Below are 21,362 nucleotides of genomic sequence, written 5' to 3' on the forward strand. Positions count from 1 at the left end.
CAATGTGATACTTCAACATATAATTGGATAAGCACTTAGGTTCTGTTATAGCACTGTGGTTTGGCATAATTATTTTCCAGTGCAGTGATTTTCTAGTTAATAAACACTTTTGGGGGTTACAAATTCTTAAACATCAACACTCTATACTCCTTGAAAGTAGGATGCCATTAATTAATATAAGAGCTTATTTCAGCATTTTGGCCCCATTGGCAGCACTAAAAAAAACTTTTGCTTTTACTCAAGCAGGTGAGGCATAAGTCAGAGCTTTAGAAACTAGTCAAATGATGAATACTCTGTTGATTACCTGAATTTCTCTCCATCAAGGGCAAGGAACTGGGCCTTGGAAACTTCACAGGGAACAGAGGGAACCAGAGGTAATTTGGTTGCACTTAGAGGTCTCACAATGTAGCGATTAGCCCAGGGGTCCAGCTCACAGGATCCCTTAGAGAGTAAGAAGGGAGACAATTAACATATTTTTGCACAAAGAAAGATTTGAAGAACTTCAGTGTTCTGAGGAAGCAGAGTGGCAGCCAGACTTGGCGGCACAAGGCCATTTTTTTTTTTTTTTATTGCATCAAGTGAAAGCAAGAGATGATTCATTAGGACACCAAGAAAGCCCACAGGGGTGACTATCTGCTCAATAACCAGCACTTAGAGAAAGGGCCTTTGGTGTTTGGGGAGGAAACGTGCTCAAAGGATGCTGGGCTGTGTGTGTGTGACAGAGACAGAGAAAGTGAGACAACATCCAGATCTATGAAATATAACTCAACACCAATCTAACTGGTCCAAGAAGGCTTGTTGGGGACTTGGGGACTTTGAGAAGTGTGTGACTGAAGAGAGGCACATATTGGGCAGGAAGGGAGTGATTTTCACACTGGTTTAGAGCAGCCTTGAGCAGGAGAGCCAGGATCAAAGTGTCCTTGACAAAGTGCCAGGAAGGAAACTGTCAGAGGCAAAGGTCTGTCTATAGGGAGGCACTGAGCCACTGTCACTAACTGCGCCCTTTGCCACTAACTCACTCACCACGGTTTATGGGGCAACTGAGCTCCCTTCCATCCCTTCTGCCCCCTTCCTAGTCCATGCCACCCCAGCTCCTGTCATTTCTTGTCTGGCTGTCTCAGTAGCTGCCTCCCTCTAATTCATACTCCAGCCAGGCCACTCTTTTTTTTTTTTTTTTTTTTTTTTTTTAAGATTTTATTTTTTCCTTTTTCTCCACAAAGCCCCCGGTACATAGTTGTATATTCTTCGTTGTGGATCCTTCTAGTTGTGGCATGTGGGACGCTGCCTCAGCGTGGTGTGATGAGCAGTGTCATGTCCGCGCCCAGGATTCGAACCAACGAAACACTGGGCCGCCTGCAGCGGAGCGCGCAAACTTAACCACTCGGCCACGGGGCCAGCCCCAGCCAGGCCACTCTTTATGAAAAGTTACCCTCATCCTCTTACTTCCCTGCTTCCAGCCCTTTAATGTCTTCTTTGCACCAAAAATAAAATCCAAATTTCTTAGCCACCACCACAGGCTGCAAGTGATCTGCTGTCTCCCTCACTCTATATTCTAGCCAGTTACCCAACCACCAAGCTTCCCTTTTCCTCGATGCTCTGCACTTGCTGTTCCCTCTGCTTGAAATACCCTTTCTGCCAGCTCTTTGCTTAACGGATTCCTAATTGTTGTTCGTGTCTTAGCTTAAATGTCACCTCTTCAGTGAGGACTTCCTCCAGACCCCGCTACCCCTACCCAACTTTCTGCCATCCCCACTGATCATTATGCTGTTTTTCTTCAGGCCTCTTAGAATATGAAATTATTGACTTCCAAGATCTGTTAAAAAAAATTCTGAAGCTTTCTACAGTTCAACCTAATAGAAACAACCACTTCCATGGTCTGGAAGGCCCACGCTTCGGCCTCACAGTTTCAGTCAGCGCCCTGACCCCAGCTTACTCTCTTCCTCTGGACCGTCTCCCAAGGTTAATGCTGTGTTGCCTGCCATATTTCCCACACTGTTTTACTTAATATATATTTTTAAATTGACTCTTTTTTAACTTAAACAAATTTACTTTTAAAGGAAACTTGAAATGACATCATAAATGGTAGATAACCCTAAACGCAAATACAATCTAAACAAAACAGTCTTATTATATCCTAGCTGGAGTCTGAGTGGCTCCACTCTTTCTGTTAGAGATCACATTCATACCATGTTCAGGATGTGCTAGTGCCAACTGAGACTTCCTTTCTGGTTAATAAGAAGGACTGAAAGACGATTAGGAAGGGACTAACTGTCTCTCAGTAGAATTCAAACCTATTTGCACCTTTGAATTGTAGACTTGGAGGGCATCTTCTGGGCTACTGGGGTGTGTGTTCCATCTTTAAACAACAGAATGTTAAGGCTTCTCAAAGTGGCAACTAAAGCCAGCCCCGATGGCCTAGCAGTTAAAATTCAGCGCATTCCGTTTCGGTGGCCCCAGGTTCGGTTCCCTGGCATGAAACCACACCAGCCCTCTGTCAGTGGCCATGCTGTGGCTGCAGCTCACACAGAAGAACTAGAAGGACTTACAACTAGAATACACAACTGTGTACTGGGGCTTTGGGGAGGGAAAAAAAAAGGAAGGAAGATTGGCAACGGATGTTAGCTTAGGAGAAATCTTCCCTTGCAAAAGAAAAAGAAAAAAGAAAAAAATGGCAACAAAATTTCAGCTCTCTTAACAACTCTGATGGATAGTCAGGCATGCCTAGAACACCAAGGATTTTTCAGGAGAGAACACTGCTAGTAGTTGGTGAAGCCAGCCTTGGGCACAAGTTGCAGGAGAGCTGGCACACATCATTGTTTGCTGAAGCTGTTCCCATTGCCCAAAATAACCCTCCTTAAAATCCCGTCACTATCTTTTAAGCCCAGTGCACATCCCTGATTTTTTAAAGTCAACCCAAACCCCTACCCCAGCAAGAACTACTCTCTCCCCTAGATATTCTGAGTACAATAGGACGGAACTTCTAGTCCAGTACTTATACCAGACTGACTTGTACATACTAAATTATGAACGTATGGATCTGTCTGCCCTGTTGGGTAGTGAGACTCCAGAAGGCAAAGATTTTGGCTTATTCATCTTTATAGCTTTCATGAGAGCTCGGCAGTGCCTGGAATGCTTCACGTGCTCAACAAAGGCTTGTGGACTCAATTGAAAGTAGTAACAGAGAATTGGATCTAAAAAAGTAAGGATTTACTTCCTTCTTCATTGAAATTATTTCCCTTTCAAGACTTTATATAAACACCTGTCTGAACAGAATCATCAACCCATAAGAAATGTTTTATTTAAGCTCCCTGCTCTTTATATTCTTTTTACAAAACTAATAACAATGAAATATATTAATGTATTTTATGACAACACCCACATTTATATTCAGCCACTTGCTTCTTTAAGAAGCGGCATTAAATTGTTTTTCCCCTCTTTGAAGACAATTTGGCATTTTACTACAGGTTAGTTCCAAATTCTGAAGAACATTTGAATTGTTGTGAATCATTCCTCCAACTGTATTCCATTACAGAGCTATAAAAACGTCAATAGCCAAGGCAGTTTGCATTGCATTGCATCAGGGAATTAATCATGACCCCACATCCCTTGTACTAACACACTCAATGCTCAGGAAGGAGCAAATGTCAAAATCGACACATATCAGTACTTCAATCAGAAATCCTATTAACGCTACTTTCCCCAAAAATCATTTCAGGCAGATAAAGTGGAGTGACTGCAGATATACGTATTTTAAAATCCCTTTTCAAAGCTGTGTAGAAATAGAATTAGCTTGGACGAGCCATCACCGACTTCAATCTGTTGAATGCAAAGACTTCGGTTCAAGTTTGCATACTTTGTCACTTTGACGTGCAGTTTCCTCCAAAGAACCAAGCATCTGTGAAATGGTTTCAACTGTTGCTGTGGCACTGGGAGAAGAAAAGGAATATTTATTCAGTCAGCGATGGTGCTGAGCATTTTCACAGAAAGTTGAGTCACGTTTAACTTGTGTGACGTAAGTGCCGGGAGGAGAGACGGAGAAGTGCAGTGTGTTGAATCCCAGACATTGTCAGTTGGAAGAAGCCCTGCTATTTTAGGTACAACTAAGAAAGAAAAACACTGCCAATTAAATTATGACACACTGTTGATGGTAGGACAGGCTTTGACTTCAGAGATGTTAAAGTGTGAAAAAGTGTGCATCTTAGAACTGATGAACTATGGAATTTAAATAGTGCTGGTGATTTACTCTGCATCTCATGCAATAATAATACTAAGCCCTGGAGTGCACACAATACTAGCCTGGAAATTGCTCTCCTTTGGACAACCTCCTCTGTATTTTCCAGGAGTCACAGCTAGGCAGGTTTGGGAACAAGCCAAATACAAGCCAAGCACTTCCAGCGGTACCTTTCTAAGGGGTCTCCTAGATTGAGTTGCCAGATAAAATACAGGAAGCCTAGTTAAAATTGAATTTCAGATAAACAATGAGTATTTTTTAGTATAAGTATGTCCCAAATACTGTGTGAGATATACCAAAACAATTTAACTGAGTGCCCTGTATTTTTATTTGCTAAATCTGGCAAGCATGCTCCCAGGGTAATTTTGACTGCATTTGACCTTCCCCACATGCTTTTACTCTGGGACTTTAACCTTTACCTGTGAGGAGCATCCATTCAGACCTCATTCACTCCCTACAACAACCCTGAGAGTTAGCATTACTGCAGGTCATTAGAGCCGAAGGAGCTCAATTTCCTCCTCAGACTTGAAGGTCCCATTAGATTAGTTGGTATGGGACTGAATTCTGATCATAGTTTTCAATCTTTTTATAAAGAGGTTAAGGTCCAAAAGATACAGGTCACTGGGGAACCATGAAGATAGTAAAGGTACTTTTACCCCTGGAAACAACCTCTGTGTGTTTGGTCAGTGGTCACTGTCATGGGGCAGTATATCCAGCCTAATAATGATGATAATAATAATAATAATAGTAACAGCAGCAGAAGCAAACACTAAGCACAACTTACTACGTGTCATACGCATCACTGCTCACTCTTCTACTATTCCCTTTTTATAGAGGGGGAAACTGAGGCACAGAGAGGTTAAGGAGCTTGCCCTTCTCATTTTTAAAGTTTGAGCATAACATCACCTTCTTGGAGAGTCCTTGATGAGCTCTCCTTAGATAATCCCTTCTCCCCCATAACTCTTTATTATAACATGCTATTTCTTTGTGAAATTAGCTTGGCACTCAAAGCCTTTCAAACTAGGTTAGCCTCTCTCAGCATCCCTCCGATTTGGTTATGCCCTTCTCACTTGTAATTAACCATTTGGTGTCTACCCTCCCTACCTGGGTGCCCCATGACGACAGGAAAGGGAGCTGTGTAGTTCAGTGCTTTAGTGCCAGGGCTGGTCCCTGGCATTGCAGGGACAGAATAAATATCTGGTGTTTTTATAAGTGGTCACTGCCTTTCCCTGCAGAGAGCCGAAGGTAATCTGGAAGCTTCATCTGAAGTGAAACTAGTCCATTAAAGCTCGCCCAAGGCAGATACTGCCTTTTGGATAAGCCACCGTTTAAGATCATTGGGGCTTTTCTCTGTTAGCTGGGCAATGGCTTGCAGCCACCAGGTTCTCTGGTTGCCTTGGGGAAGGAAACTTTCCTCCAAACTACAGCATGTTTAACGTCCAAATTCCCGGGATGGCTCTTCTAGGACACAAGTCTTGCCCACCAGAATCTTTCCTGTGCTTCCTCTTCCTGCAGAGACTGAAGGAACCCATTCAAAGGCTCCTGAACTAGATCAGCAGCCTGGTGTTGCTGAGACAAGCCTTGGGGCCCTGACCCTCCTTTGAAGAACACGAATAGAAGAAAAGCAGTTCTACAGCAGGGTTGGCAAAGGATAGCCTTGATCCTGTGGCTAAGGGCATAAACAATGAGCTTAAAGGCAAATGTATTATTTCTGTATGTGTGTGGGCTCTGTCTACACACACACACACACACATACACACACACACTTCTCCCTGATGCACTTCTACTCAACAGTAGGTGGACCTTAGAATTGCCTGAGAAGTTTAAAAAATCCCCAAACCCAGCTGCCTCCAGACCAATTAAATCAGAATCCTCAGGGTGGACCCAGGCACCAGCAGTTTTTAAAGTTCCCCTCGTGATCCCAATGGGCAGCCAGGGTGGAGCATGGTGTGCTGAAGAAAGCCACATGCTTCCATCTGGAGCTTGTAGGAGGGAAACCTGTACGTTTTTAAAAACCATATACAATAGAGCTTTGCAAATATGATTAGTTTTTGTATTATTTATTTCCTATTTCCCATAAACAACTTCTAAGCGTTGGCACAACGTTGCCATTTGTAAGGCATATGACGATAGCAGTCGGTCGCCTAATAACCAGGGAAGCATTAACGTTCGCAGGCTCTAAATTATTTGCATTCATCTCGTATGATCTGCGTTGATGAAGCCACTTAATGCTTGATTTCGGTGTCTTCTGATGGCACTACCAGAAGTAGGAAAGCTATATTTTCTGGGCTTTGTATTGTTCTTTGTCATCCTACTGAGTCGTTACAAGATGGATTTATAACAGACCTAAAGCTAGTACCAAAATGAAAATTAGTTCTTGAGTAGAAAAATAGCAATCCCATTTGAGTCGCCTGTAGCAATTGCGTCATATCTGCCTGTGCAAGGAAGGAAATGACTTCTTAATGTGGTTTTCTTCCACTAAGGAGAATTAAATCTATGTGGCAAATGTAAAACCAGCGTGCTGGTAGCCAAATTCTGAACGGAAAGATCCATGGCCCTCATAAACATATCTGTGGCCCGACTGTATGCTAATGAGCCTCATTAAGGCTCAAACTTCCCCTGTGGAAATGCAGCTCAGCCGCAGAGCTGGGCTACCTTCCTTCACTGTTTTGCCTTCTGTATCAAAGTTTACTCCGAAATAATGGGGAAATTTCTCCATCTGCTGCCAGCCGCCAGGGTGGGGGGGTCTCTGGGTTAGATTTAGATGGTTTTTGGCCTGAGATAACAAACTGCACTATTTGAGTTGACAGACTTTTTGCTTGGGTTGGCGAGATTGTTTTCAAAGGACCTGACTTTGGGGTGAATGCACCTGGTGGGGTGGAGCAGGATGCGTGGAACTGTCCACTCTTCAGTGGCACTGCAGTTTCTCTGTGATAGATTAAAAGGCAAGCACTGTTGAGAACAAAGCTGGCACCACCTCTGCCTGGCTGGGTGATCTTGAACAAGTGAATGAACTTCCTTAGACCTCAGTTTATTTCTTGGTAGGATGGGGCTAAGTAGTCCCTGCCTTGTGTATGGTTATTGTAAGGATTAAATTAAATAATGCACGATGAAACAGTACATATCAAAGAAACCGGGCTTCGCCTCATAAATAGTAGCCATCATTGGTGCTGTTAAATCGTTTGCCTCAATCTCCTCAAATGACGTAAGACAAAATACTACCCTGTGCATCCTGTGGAGAATTTATGCCTTCAGCATTTTACGATGTATAGACCACACACAGGAACAACAAATTTAGTTAATAAAACCGAATTGCAATAAGAAGGTAAGAGGGAAAATTGAGCTCTTCTAATGAAGAGAGTTCTGAAAAATCTTCTCTGTCTCTGACAGAATTGAAATTTTATTCACTCTCTGTAAATCTGAGACGTATACAGGATGTTTTTTAAAATAAGTATAGGTATCTGAAGAGGATTTTAAAATGATTCAATTGACTAAGACCACTTGCTAATTTTTTGATAAATTGTTTCTTCATTTAATGTTTGCCTGAGTGACGCCTCTTTTAATGGAGATACTCTTATTTCTTACTCAGGACTCACGGCCCTTGTATTATTATCATAAATTTGCTTGGGCTATTTTGGTTCACTGAACAAAACTGCTCATATGAGAGAGGCTAAGCCAGAAAGAATCGGAGGTAAACCACAGGCCAGCTTGGGGGAATGGTCATGGGTGGGCAGCAAACTCAATGCCTTCAAGGTCTGGGAAATAAAATGAATGAATGATGCCTGCCAAGCATAAGAAGATTAGAGAGTGGTGAGGATTATGGTAAATGGCTGGATGACCCCTCCTCCAAATCTGTAACCCTCACTTCCAGCCACAGCATATAATTACAAGGGAGCCAATGTGCCACAGTAGCCTAATCTAGTTATTTTATTAGAGAAGCTGGAAATAGGGACTTTTACATAAAACCTCCCCATTTTGAAATTTGGGCAACTAATGCAATTAAAAGACACATACCTCCTGGCCTCTGATTTGTGAATTCTCTTTAGCCACCCCCACAACACTTGTTCAAGGACATCTCAAGGATCCATTAATAAGCCTTTTCCATTTTTTTACCCAAAGCTCCAGAAACATGACAAGGAGGAGGAGGACTCCCCAGCCTTGTGGAGATCGGAGGAGGACATGGCAGCGGAAGCTGCAGCACTGCGGGTCTACTTTCAATGACTCAGGTACGCTGTGCACTTCGGCATCACTGAGACCCTTCAAGGGGCTCCCTGCCCAGGATGGGGACACGCAAAAGCAGCTTCACCAACATCCTATAATGGTGGCAGCAAAAAACGTAAAAGCTGGAGTGGAGAACACCCTGACCCTTGAGGCTTATTCCAACCCCGGGGTCTCCTCTTCCTCCCTATCTCTACACCACCTCCTATATAACTGTCTGTTCACTTCCTTCCAGCCCACCCTCAGCCCACTGTCACCTCTCTCCAGTTTCCTCTCCTCTGTTCCTACCTGCCTCCAATCCAATTTCCACAAAGCATCCCGAGATAGTTTGTAACCCAAACCTGATCCTTTAAGAGGTCAAAACCCTTTAAGGGAATTACATGGCCCTCAGGCTCAAGTCCCAGATTCCTGTTAGTCTGTAAGGCCCTGTGAAAGAGCTCTCTCTACACCAGACCCCATCAGCCACACCCAGGCCCACTCCTCTTTATCCCTGGGCCTCTTCTCCCCAGCTGCCACTTGGGAAACCGCCCTTTGTGTTTCTCTTTATCTGTGGCTGCTAGGAAGCTCAGGCCGCAGGCAAAGGTCAAGGTAAGAAAGAATTATCTCTTTGCATTAATGATGTTTAACTGTTGGGAGATCATAGATTTGAGACTCTGGTAGGAGGGGCCGGCATGGTGGCGCAGCAGTTAAATTCACACATTCTGCTTCTCGGTGGCTTGGGGTTCACTGGTTCGGATCCTGGGTGCGGACATGGCACCGCTTGGCAAAAGCCATGCTGTGGTAGGCTTCACATATAAAGTAGAGGGAGATGGGCATGGATGTTAGCTCAGGGCCAGTCTTCCTCAGCAAAAAGAGGAGAACTGGCAGTAGTTAGCTCAGGGATAATCTTCCTCAAAAAAAGAAAAAGAAAAAAGACTGGTAGGAAGCTATAGCCAATCTCCTTTTCAGAATGCATATTCACAACAAATTCTTATACATTGTCAAGGGGCTCATGGATCTTCTGAAATCTATTGATAAATAGGGTTGCCATGAAATATTGGGATACACCTAGACTAAAAAAATTATTGGTTGTTGAGCTGAAATTCCAGTTTAACTGGGCATCCTGCGTTTTATCTGGCAACCCTGTTAATAAACCTCCTTAGGGATAATGGACCCAGACAAAGAGTCTCTCCTCTAAATAGTTTCTTTTTCCTATTTAGAATTGTCTGCTTCATCTGGTCTTGTGTAAATGTGTTTGTATTATAAGTTGCTGAAGTAGATTAGATACAAATTAAAAACAGTTAGTGAGCAAATACGATTTTATATAATTCATTTTCTACTAGCATCAAGCACTTAGTGATCATGATTTTTAGCTAGAAAACACATTCATTGTCTTCCATTTTCACTTGAAAGTGTAAGTCTTTTTTGGTTAGTTTAAAATGTATGTGCATTTCTTGGCCTTTTTCTCCCCAGCCTCCTTTTTAAAGCACTTTAATTACTTGAAGACCCAGTATCACCTACCTCTCCCTCATTATCGTTCAAGCATGTTGCTGTGCTCAGGCCCAGGCATTCTAGAAAGCTTATTTCATTCTCCCATGCCATTTGTTTGTCAGCTCTGCCTCCAGTTGCCTGAAGGGATATAGTGTGGTGCTAGCAGAAGCTATCTTTGATATTTTTATTTTTAGCCTTTTCCACTGTTTACCTTCTCATTTTTTCCTTTCTTTTTCTTTAGGATCAAGCTAGTTTACCCAAGACCATATAGGCCTATGGGCATGAGTGCAAACCTCTTTCTCTTCCTCTTCTGAAAGCCTGTGTGTCGTTTTGGAATGTCCCATTCCAATGGGGTTACCATTCTTCAGACTCAAATTCCTAGACTGCATTTTTTTTCTGTCTGGGTTTTTAATGTAATGGGTACTTTCAGGGAGAGGCAAGAAAGCTCTAGGCTTTCCCTGAGGCTTGCTGAATTGTAGGATTCTGCCTGGGAATGCATTTTCTAGACACTTTAAGAGAATTTAAATTTATTACCCAAGTTTCCTGTATCCCTTGCTTTGTCAGTTTTTGCTTCTGTCTTGCCTTGAGGCCTAACATCTCCTGTCTTCCAGGTGAATCAACTTGCCTTATAAGTCTTGCCAGGAAGCTATTCATTCTAACTTCTTATACAAACTACTGCCATAGTACCTGTGGATTTGTAAATTAACATTAATATCTCTCCTTAAGAGTCTTTGGTTACAGAACAAACAAATCACCTTCAGTTTTCCCAGCAGTCAGATGTGGGAACTGAACCCAGGAGATACCGTGGGTGCCGAATGGCACACAACTAGTCACTTGGAGGTGAGGGACTTAAATGTAGGGTCCTAAGTTTTCACCAAGAGCATCTTCATCTCCTGTGGTATGATGGGACTGGATCTACTTCTCTTTAGAGACAAAGGAAAAAGGAAATGTTTTTTTAGGAAACCTGATCATTGAATTGGTCTACCCGGTTCTTTGACATCCATCCTCCTCCCTTCTCCACACCAAATGTTTATACAGTTTTAAGGAGTTCATGGAACTTTTGAAATTTGTTAATAAATAGGGCAGTCATGCAATATTTGGACATACTTGGTCTTAAAAAACATTGTTTATCTGGGGGCGGGCCCGGTAGTGGAGCGGTTAAGTTCGCACATTCTGCCTCGGCGGCCCAGGGTCCACTGGTTCGGATCCCAGGTGAGGACATGGCACCGCTCCTCAAGCTGTGCTGTGGCAGCTGTCCCACATATAAAGTAGAGGAAGATGGGCATGGATGTTAGCTCAGGGCCAGTCTTCCTCAGCAAAAAAAGAGGAGGATTGGCAGCAGATGTTAGCTCAGGGCTGATCTTCCTCAAAAAGAGAAAATATATTGTTTCTCTGAAATTCAGACAAACTTGGCCTCTCCCAGCTTTCCTGGTTATATCTTCAGCAGCAAGTCAGTCTTAGGCAGAGGCAGTTTAAAGACTTTGATGGTGCTCATTCTACAAGACTGCACAATTTGCAACACACACAAAGGCAGATATGATAGGGCTTAGCCCTGAAATTGTTAACAATAGCTAACATGCCCAAGAATTTGTAAGACGTAGGTTCTGTTATCGTCCCATCTTACTGGTGACGAGAAAACTGAGACTCAGTCATGTTAAGTGTTATTCCAAGGTAAGTGATTAGTAAATGATGGATCTTAGATTTGAATGATACAGTCCAAACCCAAAAGCCATTCTCCTAGTCTTTGTACTGCCTACCTTGCTAAAAGAGCTCACTTCTCCAGCCAGCACCACCTCCCTATCTCAGCTCCCCTTGCACCCTCCCAGTATTCTCTTCAGCCTCTTCACCTGGTCTGCTGGCCTCCCTGGTTCCACTGTGAGGACTTCCCTCTTCCTCCCCTGCTGGACTTCCTTGCCAGCCTCGTTAATGCCACCCTCTCCAGCAAAATAGGCCTGAACGGGCCCCATCTGCCATTGTTCACTTTCAAGTTCTTCCAGACCATGCTGATTCCCACGTAGGCTGCCTGCTATCTTTTCTCCACCATTTTGACCACATGCCTAAATAATATGAACTTGGGCAAGTATAGCGTTTCCCAAATTTCATTTATTCCCATGTGTCGTGATTATCCTCATTTTTGTGTACCACCTAGGGTATTGTTCACTTATAATTTACTTGATTCACTTTTTAAACTTCAATTCATTTATATTAAACTTTATATCTTAGCCTCAATGAAAAATATTTCTTGTAACTAGAAGTTAAGCATACAAATAAATGTAAAGAAAAACACTTTTGATGAATTCCAGCTCCACATAGTTGCTTGCCTATCAGGCCCAAGATTCACCCTCTTTTTGTTAAAAAGAGAGGCTGGCCATCCTTAGAGAGGTATTTAAGTCCAGCACCAAACTGAGACTCCCCATTTGACTTATTCACAAGGTTTAAAAGAAAAATAACCCACAGAGAGATTCAATGTACATCACTTAAAATTATCTTAACCAGACAAATGATTCCCGTGTTTGGAAAACAGCAGTAGAGGTCAGAATTCAAACCCAGAGCCAACTGGCTCCAGATCTGCTCCAACCCCTAAGCCAATGCTCCCCATGTCCCCCACCAGGCATGCAGAGAAGATAAGGCACATGGGGGAAACCAGAGTTAGCTTCCCAGGGATGAGAAGCCACTCTCTGTACTGGGCCAGAGGACACCAAGCAGGAAGCCCTGTACCACGCCCCACTGCCTCCCACAGGCACACTCAGTCTCTAGGCTGATTGGATCTGACTGAACCCACTCCTTCTCCTGGGAGACCAACTCCAAAGTGTTGGCCTTAACATTTTGTTTGCCATCAGTCTACCTTAGAAACCAACATATTGCAGATTAGAATGTGAAAACCTATACTCGGAGATACCTTATATAGGAAAGTTACTGTAATAGGTAAAGAGCTGTTCTCTGTTAAATGTTTAGAGTGGAAATACCTAACAATTGCTCAGTAAGTGGAAACCCCTGTTCTATATCTTCTTTATGTATAAACCCAGATTAATCCTCAGCATGATAAAACTGCCACAGACCACAAAGATCAACATTCCAAAACTCAGCCCCTTGGAACCATCAGGGACCAACATCAGCTTAGCTGCGTAGAAGAATTCTCTTGATCTTCCCATACAACTCTGCAGGATGTTTTAGTGTCTTGGCTGCTCTCTGTAACCTTTGCCTAGCAGAAAATGACTTTGAGTTGCAATTTCTTAAGCAGTAGTGAAAAATAGACATTGCCTTTGCCGTGCACAGGAAAAGCCAACAGTCCAAGGGTTGCTGAATGAAGCTGCAGATGTCTCATTCTCCACCTGATGAGGGTGGCAATCATTTGGTTCCAGGAATTCAACATCTGCCTTCTGCTTAGGTGAATTTATGCATTGGCTCCCACACACTGGGCTGAGTTCCGGGATAAGGGTCCTGCAATGGCTCTTTTAGGCTATGTTCTAAATTACATTGGATGACAGCAGATCTGCGTTCCTTACCTAATCTTGCATCCTTCCTGGAACATAGTAATTATTTAGGTATTTAATACTCAGATTTACTACCTATACACACCATGCTAAGTTTCCTACTTAATTTTAAAGCAGTGATGTGTACCAGTGGAGGAAGATTTTTATCTTCTCCCTGTCCTCACTCCCACCCCATGTCGGAATGGAGTAGGGTATGTTGTTTGTAAAATATATAAGTATCACCCCTAACTCTTAAAGAAAGTCAGAGCAGGTAGGTTTCCACATCCTGTTGTGTCAGCAGAGTTCATTTGTAATTCATCAAACTCTCCTCTGTGCGTGCTGTTATTTTATAGATAATTGGTTGCCTCTCATTTACTCACAATGGAGTTGTGCAATTTCAAAGCAACTGAGTCAGCCCAAAACAGCATTATTACTAGTTACAGATACTACTCTGTCAAAGCAAAATTTTGACTCTGGCATTTTTTTTAAATCACCATAATTTCAGCCACTGGACCACACTTATATCATAATCATGGACAGTCCAGGTGGACGAGAAAGGACAAGCTTGCTTATTTAACAATGTACTAGTCACTGAATTGTGCCTTTTGAAATCTACCCTACCCACTTGAAAAAATTCTCAGCTTTCTCAGAGAAGGTCTCCTCTCAGCACAGCAGCCTCTGATGAGAAAAGCTCAGGGAGCAGATCATAGTAATCTCATGTTTTCTTGGGTGAGAAGAAGGGTTAACTTCAGCTCTTTGACTAGTTCAGTCCTAAACCCACTGGGTAATCTCCATGTAGTGGTATCATCAATACCAATGAAAGTGTTTGCCAACACTCTTTCAGCCATCCTCAAATTGATGCAGTAAAAGATTTTCTTTGGTGTGGAAGTGCAAGATACCTTGTTTAAGGCTAATGAGCTTTAGTATATTCAAAAACTCTGCCAGAAAAGGGACCCATCATCCTAAATGCAGCGAGAAAAGAGATTTCAGTGTGCTTTTTTCCCTCTACAGTCTATGTTTCTACTCGATTATGCTGCCTCTCTTCTATTCTGTGTAAACTATGTTTCTAGAACCTAATTTCAGCAGCAACGAATTAAAGACTCAATTGTTTACATTAGATAAATAGAAATCAAGTCCCTATGGGCCTAAATTGGGAATGATAAACCATAGAATCATAGAGACTTTAGAAGTAATCAAATCTAATGTCCCATTCAAGATTTCTTTTACCAAAACTCAAAAGGATGACTATCTAGTTATACTTTATAAACATTCCCTTTATAAACATCCTACAAGACAGTCTGCCTCATGGTTCCAAAATGAGTTTTTAGTTAACTTGATTATTTTTAATACATTTTACCAAGATCCAGCTTTCTCTAACATGTGCCCAATGGTTCAGGCAAAAGATTCCCACAGGCTACTGATGCATACAGAATCTACAGAACTGTTCTGTTGAGATTTAGCTCAACTGGTGATAGAAATGACTAGTGTCCCATCGTTAATTTAAACTCTTATGAATCTTGGAACTACATGATCCATCAGCACAGAGTCCTTTTCAGAAAAGTGTAATCCAAATGCCAAAAATAATTTTAAGTTTCAAATTTTACTTGCATCTTGCAAAAAGATAATGAAATAAAGCCTATCATCACCATCATCATTATCATCTTCATCCTCATCTCATCTCCAGAAATGGATACAGAAGTGTATCACACATCAATCTGCATATTCTTGTGTGGCAAAAACCTTCTAAAAACTTCTACCCACTCCCAAGACATTTTTTTTTTCTTTTTTCTACTTGCTTTCTTCTACTCTATGTAGTCCTTTCCTTTCTCTTTTCTCATTTTGTCTTTGTCTCTGCCAGAAAGACAGCTGGGAAAAAACTCTCTCCTAGAGGTCATGGGAGGTTAATATGCAGAAAAACTATGAAAATTCACATTAACAATCATTGATCAATTAATAATAGCTAATATTTGTGCAATGCACTCCATCCTGTGCCTAAAATGTCTGTCAGCCACCTCTTGTATAATAAGTGCTCCATTATCATGTACGTACTCAACCAATCAATGAAGGTTATGCCAGAAGAAGCAGCTGTAAATTGTGCTCCTTTTGGTTTTAATGCTTCTCTCATGATCCAAAAGACCCTGCAGTAACTTCTACTACCTCTAATCTATTATGAGTGGTGAGCAGTGGAGACTGAGTGTCTTATTTATTAAAGTCAAGTCTAAAACATGGAGGGAAGAGAGGGTACATTTAGAGAATGAAAATGTCACCATTTGTCCCAATGATGTAATTAGTAAAATTAGACCCCAGCCACACTCTATGTAATGTGCCCTCTCCTCTTCCTCCTTCCCGTCTTTTCTCCTTAAGGATAAGTGAGGCAGAACGTGCTCTTTGGAGATGGCAGGAGCCCTACGAAAACAAGAGAAGAGAGTGCTGGGGAAGCCATCTTGGAAACACACCTTCACTTTCTTGTACCCAACTCTTTTAGGGGATGAATGCCTGCCACCCCCTCGTTGCCTTCTCCAGACCCCAATGCACTGACCTATTTTTGTTCAGTATTACCATTTTGCAAGCCTATCATACAGGATGTGAAAGGCAAACCTTTCTTCCCCTTTTAGAGCCTCAGGTAAATAATCTGCAACCAAGAGAAAAAGTTAGGTGGCAGGTAATGTCTGTTCTAAGGCAAATGCTTATCTTGAGCTTTACACAGAACTTTCTAGAATGTGCTTTGAAAAGAAAGGACTGGTAAAGTGAACATTATAGTTTTGTGAAAGTTATGTCCCAGCCCTCTCCCAAAAAGAAATCTGTTTTTCAATCACTTGTCCTAAGCAACAGGCATATCCATCACTGATGAAAGTATAAAAAGACATTATGGGGGCCAGACTGGTGGCATAGTCGTTACGTTTGCTTGCTCTGCTTTGGCGGCCCAGAGGTCACAGGTTTGGATCCCGGGAACAGACCTGTAGACCACTCATCAAGCCATGCTATGGCAGTGATCCACATACAAAATAGAGGAAGATTGGCACAGATATTAGCTCAGTGACAATCTTCCTCAAGCAAAAAGAGGAAGATTGGCAACAGATGTTAGCTGAGGGCCAAGCTTCCTCACCAAAGAAAAAACAAAAACAAAAATAAAAAGACATTCTGCAGTCTCCTAGGAATGATGTCTCGATTATCTGCCATTTTGCTTTTTACTCTCAGTGGAAATGTCTTTAAGTAATTTAAGGTGGTTTCCTATCAATAGCCACTAAACTTATTCTCTGAACTCATGTGTCTCTGGACATGTTACTTTTTTGCACCTTACTTTCCCTAGTTCTGAATTGCTATGATGGAAAGTATTTTACTTGTATTTTAGGTTTATTATAAGCATAACACCAAACAATGGGTAGCAAAGACAGCTCTAAATTGTGCTCCTTCTGGTGTCAATACTTCTCTGAAGATCCAAAAGACACATTGTTATGTTATCCTACCTCCAATTTATCATGAATGATAAGCAATGGAAACTCTGAGAGTCCATTAGCTATGCCAATATGTAGATTCATTATTTTCCCTTTGATTTCTATTATATGTTTAAAATGATAAATTGTAGAAATGTTTAGGTTATGAGAAATTAGTTTAAACAGTAATTAAAGAATAAAACCTGTAGGGCAGGATGTTTTCAGACCACCAAAAATGAAAAGAAAAAGAGTGACTTCTATTACTAAAGCCAATTAATTTGAATCAAACCTCCCACTGTGTTCAGCTAGAAAAATTGTACAAATTGTAAGAAAATATCTGTTAAAGATACTAACGTAGCAAAAGATTACAGGGTCAAGATCCAAAAGAAGACAGAAATCCAGAGAAATGATCCAGCATTTGGGGTTGCTTCCCTCTGAGGGCATTTGTGAGTGTTGGAAAAGCAGCTAGAGCTAGAGCAATAAAACCTGGGTTGCCAATGGTAGAGCCCTTCCTAAACCTCTATACCCAGGTGGGAATTCAAAGATCTGGGAAAGTGGTACCCTTGGAAAAAGAGTGAGCCAGACAGAAACCAGCCCTGGTACCAACTACAGCCCAATTTCAAATCATCTTGGTGATTGTGAAAGTCTCAGTCATAGGAATTGGATTAAGGTGATCCCAAATTGCTTGTCCCGTTAGGCTCCTGGAAGAGGCAAAGAAATATCACCTCTAGGAGAAAATAATACTATCCAAATCTTAAATTACTTCTACCAATAATTTATTTTTCAAATAGAATGCCCAATATATGAGTGTGTACACACACACACAGCATATGAGGAAAAAAAACAATACAAATAAGATTAGGATCACAGGGTACCTAAAACTGGAATTATCACCCATAGCCATTAAAAAAACTCTACTTTTTTATGGATAGAAAAGACAAGATTAAAAACAATTTCAGCAGATAGCTGGAATCTCTAAGAAAGATAGAGATGATGTGAAAGAGAACTGAATAGAAATTCTAGAACTGAAAAATACAATAACCCAAAGAATGAATTTGGGAGCACATTTTGCACAGCCAAAAAGAGAATTAGTGAACTTAAAGATGAGCTGTGTGAAAATATCCAGAATGAACCATAAAGAGATGAGAGTGGGAAAAAGTAGAAGAGAGGGTAGAGATATAGAATATAAGAGAAAGCCTAGTAGACATTTATTCACAATTCCAAAACACAGTTTCAGTGGAAGCTGTGTTTAAAGAGATAATAACTGAGAATTTTTTTAAACTGGCAAAAGCCACCAATCCAGAAATTCAAGAACACACCAAACCTCGAGCAGGGGATGTAGAATGCACACGTAGGCACATCATGATGAAACTGCAGAAAATCCAATGGTGAGTTGTTAGATTTAATAGTGAAAAAAAAAATAACTTGCTTTCAAAGGAGTAATAGTTAGACCAAAGGCAACAAAAAACAAAGAAAATCAGAAGACGATGGAATGACATCCCTAAAAAGCTGAAAGAAAATAACTGCCAATCTAGATTTCCATACCCAGTTAACATATTCTAATAGAATGAAAGTCAGATAAACACATTTTCTGACAAAAGCTGAGAGAATTCGTCACCAGCAGACTTATACTAAAGGAATTCTAAAGAAGAAATCAAGTGGAAATTAGAAACCATTTTGAACAGAGTGAAGAAAACTAAAACTTGTAGCTGCAACTACCAGTGTGTTTAGAGGTAATTTACTTTTAATTACAACATATACATTTACTGGAAAAAAATAAAAGCTGAAAGTTAATGTGCTGAACATCTTTCTAGATATTGCAGTCATTAAGAAAGGATAAGAACATGTAATGAATAATTATAGACCAATACGTTTTAAAATTTGGATTACATTAAGTTTCTAGAAAAAATACAGCTTACACAAACTGATACAAAGTGAAAAAGAAAATATTAATAGTTTGATAACTATTAAAAAAAATCAAAGCTGAATTCAAACCCTACCCACAAAGAAAATGTCAGGCCCAGATAGCTTTACTGGTGAATTCTACCACTCAATTAAGAAAGACACAACAATCTTATCAAGAATTAATATTATTCTTAATAAGAGTTGCCTTACACGTGAACCTGACAAGAACATAACAGAAAGGGGATCTACAGACCAGTTGCACTTGGGAACACAGATGCCAAAGTCCAAAAAGATAGCAAAGATATCTGATAGATTAATTGTGTGCATGTTTGTGTGTGTATGCACAATCTATGACAAGGATAATACATTATGACCGATGCCATGTTGGTTTCACATTAGATTATCAAGTAATGTCATTCACCAGACTAATAAAGGAGAAAATGGCAGGATCATCTTAGTAGATGCAAAGAAAAAAGTGTTGATCGAATTCAATATCCAACTTAATAAATATAAAAGCTGTAGGAAAACTAGACTAGAAGGGAATTTATACTTGAGTGAAATGTTGAATACTATTCATCTGAGGTTGTAAATAAGATAAGAATATTCACTATTAGCCTTGGATTTCACAACGTACTCAAGGTCCCAGCTAGTATAGTTAGGCAAGAACAATAAAGAAAAGGTAGGAAGATTAGAAAGAAAGGAATAAATCTGTCATTTTTTGTAGACAAAATGATGTATGCAGAAAACATAAAAGAATCTACTAAGAAACAATTAGAATTAATCAGTAAACTTAGCAAGGCCTCTGAATATAAGATCGATACATGTAAGTTTTGAATTTCTGTATATCAGCCATTGTCTTAGTGAGCTTGGGCTGCCATGACAAAATACCATAGACTGTGTGACTTAAACATCAGGAATTTATTTCTCATGCTTCTGGAGGCTGGAAGTCCCAGCTCAGGGGGCCTGGTTAGGTTCTGGTGAGAGCCCTTTTCCTGGCTTGTGCAGCCTCCTCCTCACTGTGCCCTCACGTGGAAGAAAGAGAGTGATCTTTAGTCTCCCTCTTCTTTAAAGACACTAACCCATCATGAGGGCCCCACTCTCATGACCACATCTAAACCTAATTACCTCGCAAAGGCCCCACCTTCTGTTACTGTCACACTGGGGGTTAGGGCTTCAACATATGAACTTTGCAGGCACACAGACATTCAGTCCATAACAGCCACACAGTTAGAAAATAGAAAAAATTAAAGTTAGTTAGCTTAAATTAAGATCAGAAATCAAATGCCTAAGAATAATTAAACATATGTACACTTCTAGACAGAAAACTATAAAATGTTATTAAGAGGCGTTAGAGAGGAATTAAATAAATGAAGAGATGAATGACTCAATTTTATAAAGACTCAATTCTCAAATTGACCTATAAATTCAGTGCAACACAGATCAAAATTCCCATAGGTTTTGTGTGTGTGTGTGTGTGTGTGTGTGTGTGTTGGGGAAAATTGACAAGTTGATTCTAAAATGCTTGTGGAAATGTAGCCAGAGACTGTTAAAAGGACAAAATAGAAGCCTAGGAGGGCTTACTCTATAGGATATTGACTTATTACAAGGCTACAAAAGTTAAGAGAGCATGGTATTGGTACAAGAATAAATTGACTGATGGAACAAAAGAGAAAACCCAGAAAAACATCTTGGCATATGTGAACACTTGATTTATCATAAAAATGACATCACAGAGCTGTGGGGAAAGGAAAACATCTTCAATAAATGGTTCTGGGAAAACTGGACATTCATGTAGAAAACTAATGAAAGTCTACCCTACGTAACATGACATGAAAACGTCAGTTCCAGGTAGATTGTAATTCAAATGTGAAGTGAAAAACAATAAAGCTTTTAGAAGATAATATAGGAGAATATCTTCATGATCTGGCTATAGGGAAAGACTTTTTAAATAGGACACAAAAAGCATTACTATAAAAAAAGATTGATAAATTGGACCACATTCAAAGTAAGAAATTCTAGGGGCTGGCCTGGTGGTGTAGCAGTTAAGTTTGCATGTTCCACTTCAGCGGCCTGGGCTTTGTCAGTTCAGATCCTGGGTGTGGACATGGCACCAGTTGGCAAGCCACGCTATGGTGGGCGTTCTACATATAAAGTAGAAGAAGATGGGCACAGATGTGAGCTCAGGGCCATCTTCCTCAGCAAAAAAAAAAAAGGAGAATTGGTGGCAGATGTTAGCTGAGGGCTAACCTGCCTCAAAAAAATAAATAAATAAATAAGAAGTTCTGTTTATAAAACGACACCATTTAGAGAGGGAAAAGTCAAGACCCAGAGGGGAAAAGGTATTTACCACACAGGTAACCAACAAAAGACCAGTATCCAGAAGATAATTTTTTTTAAGGAAGAGAAAAAGAAAAAACCTTACAGATCTATAAGAAAAAGTCAATAGTCCAATAGAATATACAAAAGGATTCGAATAAGCACTTCATAAAAAATAGGTATCGAAATGGCCAATAATAATCTTCAGTCATCAGGGAAATGTAAACTTAAATCACAATGAAATACCACTATTCACCCACCACAATAGTCAAAATTTACAAGACTGACAGTATCAACTGTTTGCAAGAAGGTGGA

General features: G+C 40.7%; 1 protein-coding gene across 8 annotated transcripts in view; it reads left to right on the top strand.

Moving 5' to 3' along the window:
* Positions 1–21,362, top strand: part of FHIT (fragile histidine triad diadenosine triphosphatase) — a 1,361,197-nt gene that overhangs the window by 1,328,180 nt on the left and 11,655 nt on the right. For 7 of the 8 annotated variants that reach the window (XM_070576974.1, XM_070576975.1, XM_070576976.1 and 4 more), the window contains one exon: positions 8,351–8,457. In XM_070576974.1, coding sequence (XP_070433075.1) covers positions 8,351–8,452 — 102 coding nt within the window. In that variant the 3' untranslated portion in view covers positions 8,453–8,457. Of the gene's footprint in view, positions 1–8,350; positions 8,462–21,362 lie in introns of those variants that run through there. The other variant, XM_070576973.1, reaches the window with a different exon arrangement.

Source organism: Equus przewalskii, chromosome 15 (assembly GCF_037783145.1).
Source record: "Equus przewalskii isolate Varuska chromosome 15, EquPr2, whole genome shotgun sequence".
Classification (NCBI taxonomy): Eukaryota; Metazoa; Chordata; class Mammalia; order Perissodactyla; family Equidae; genus Equus; species Equus przewalskii.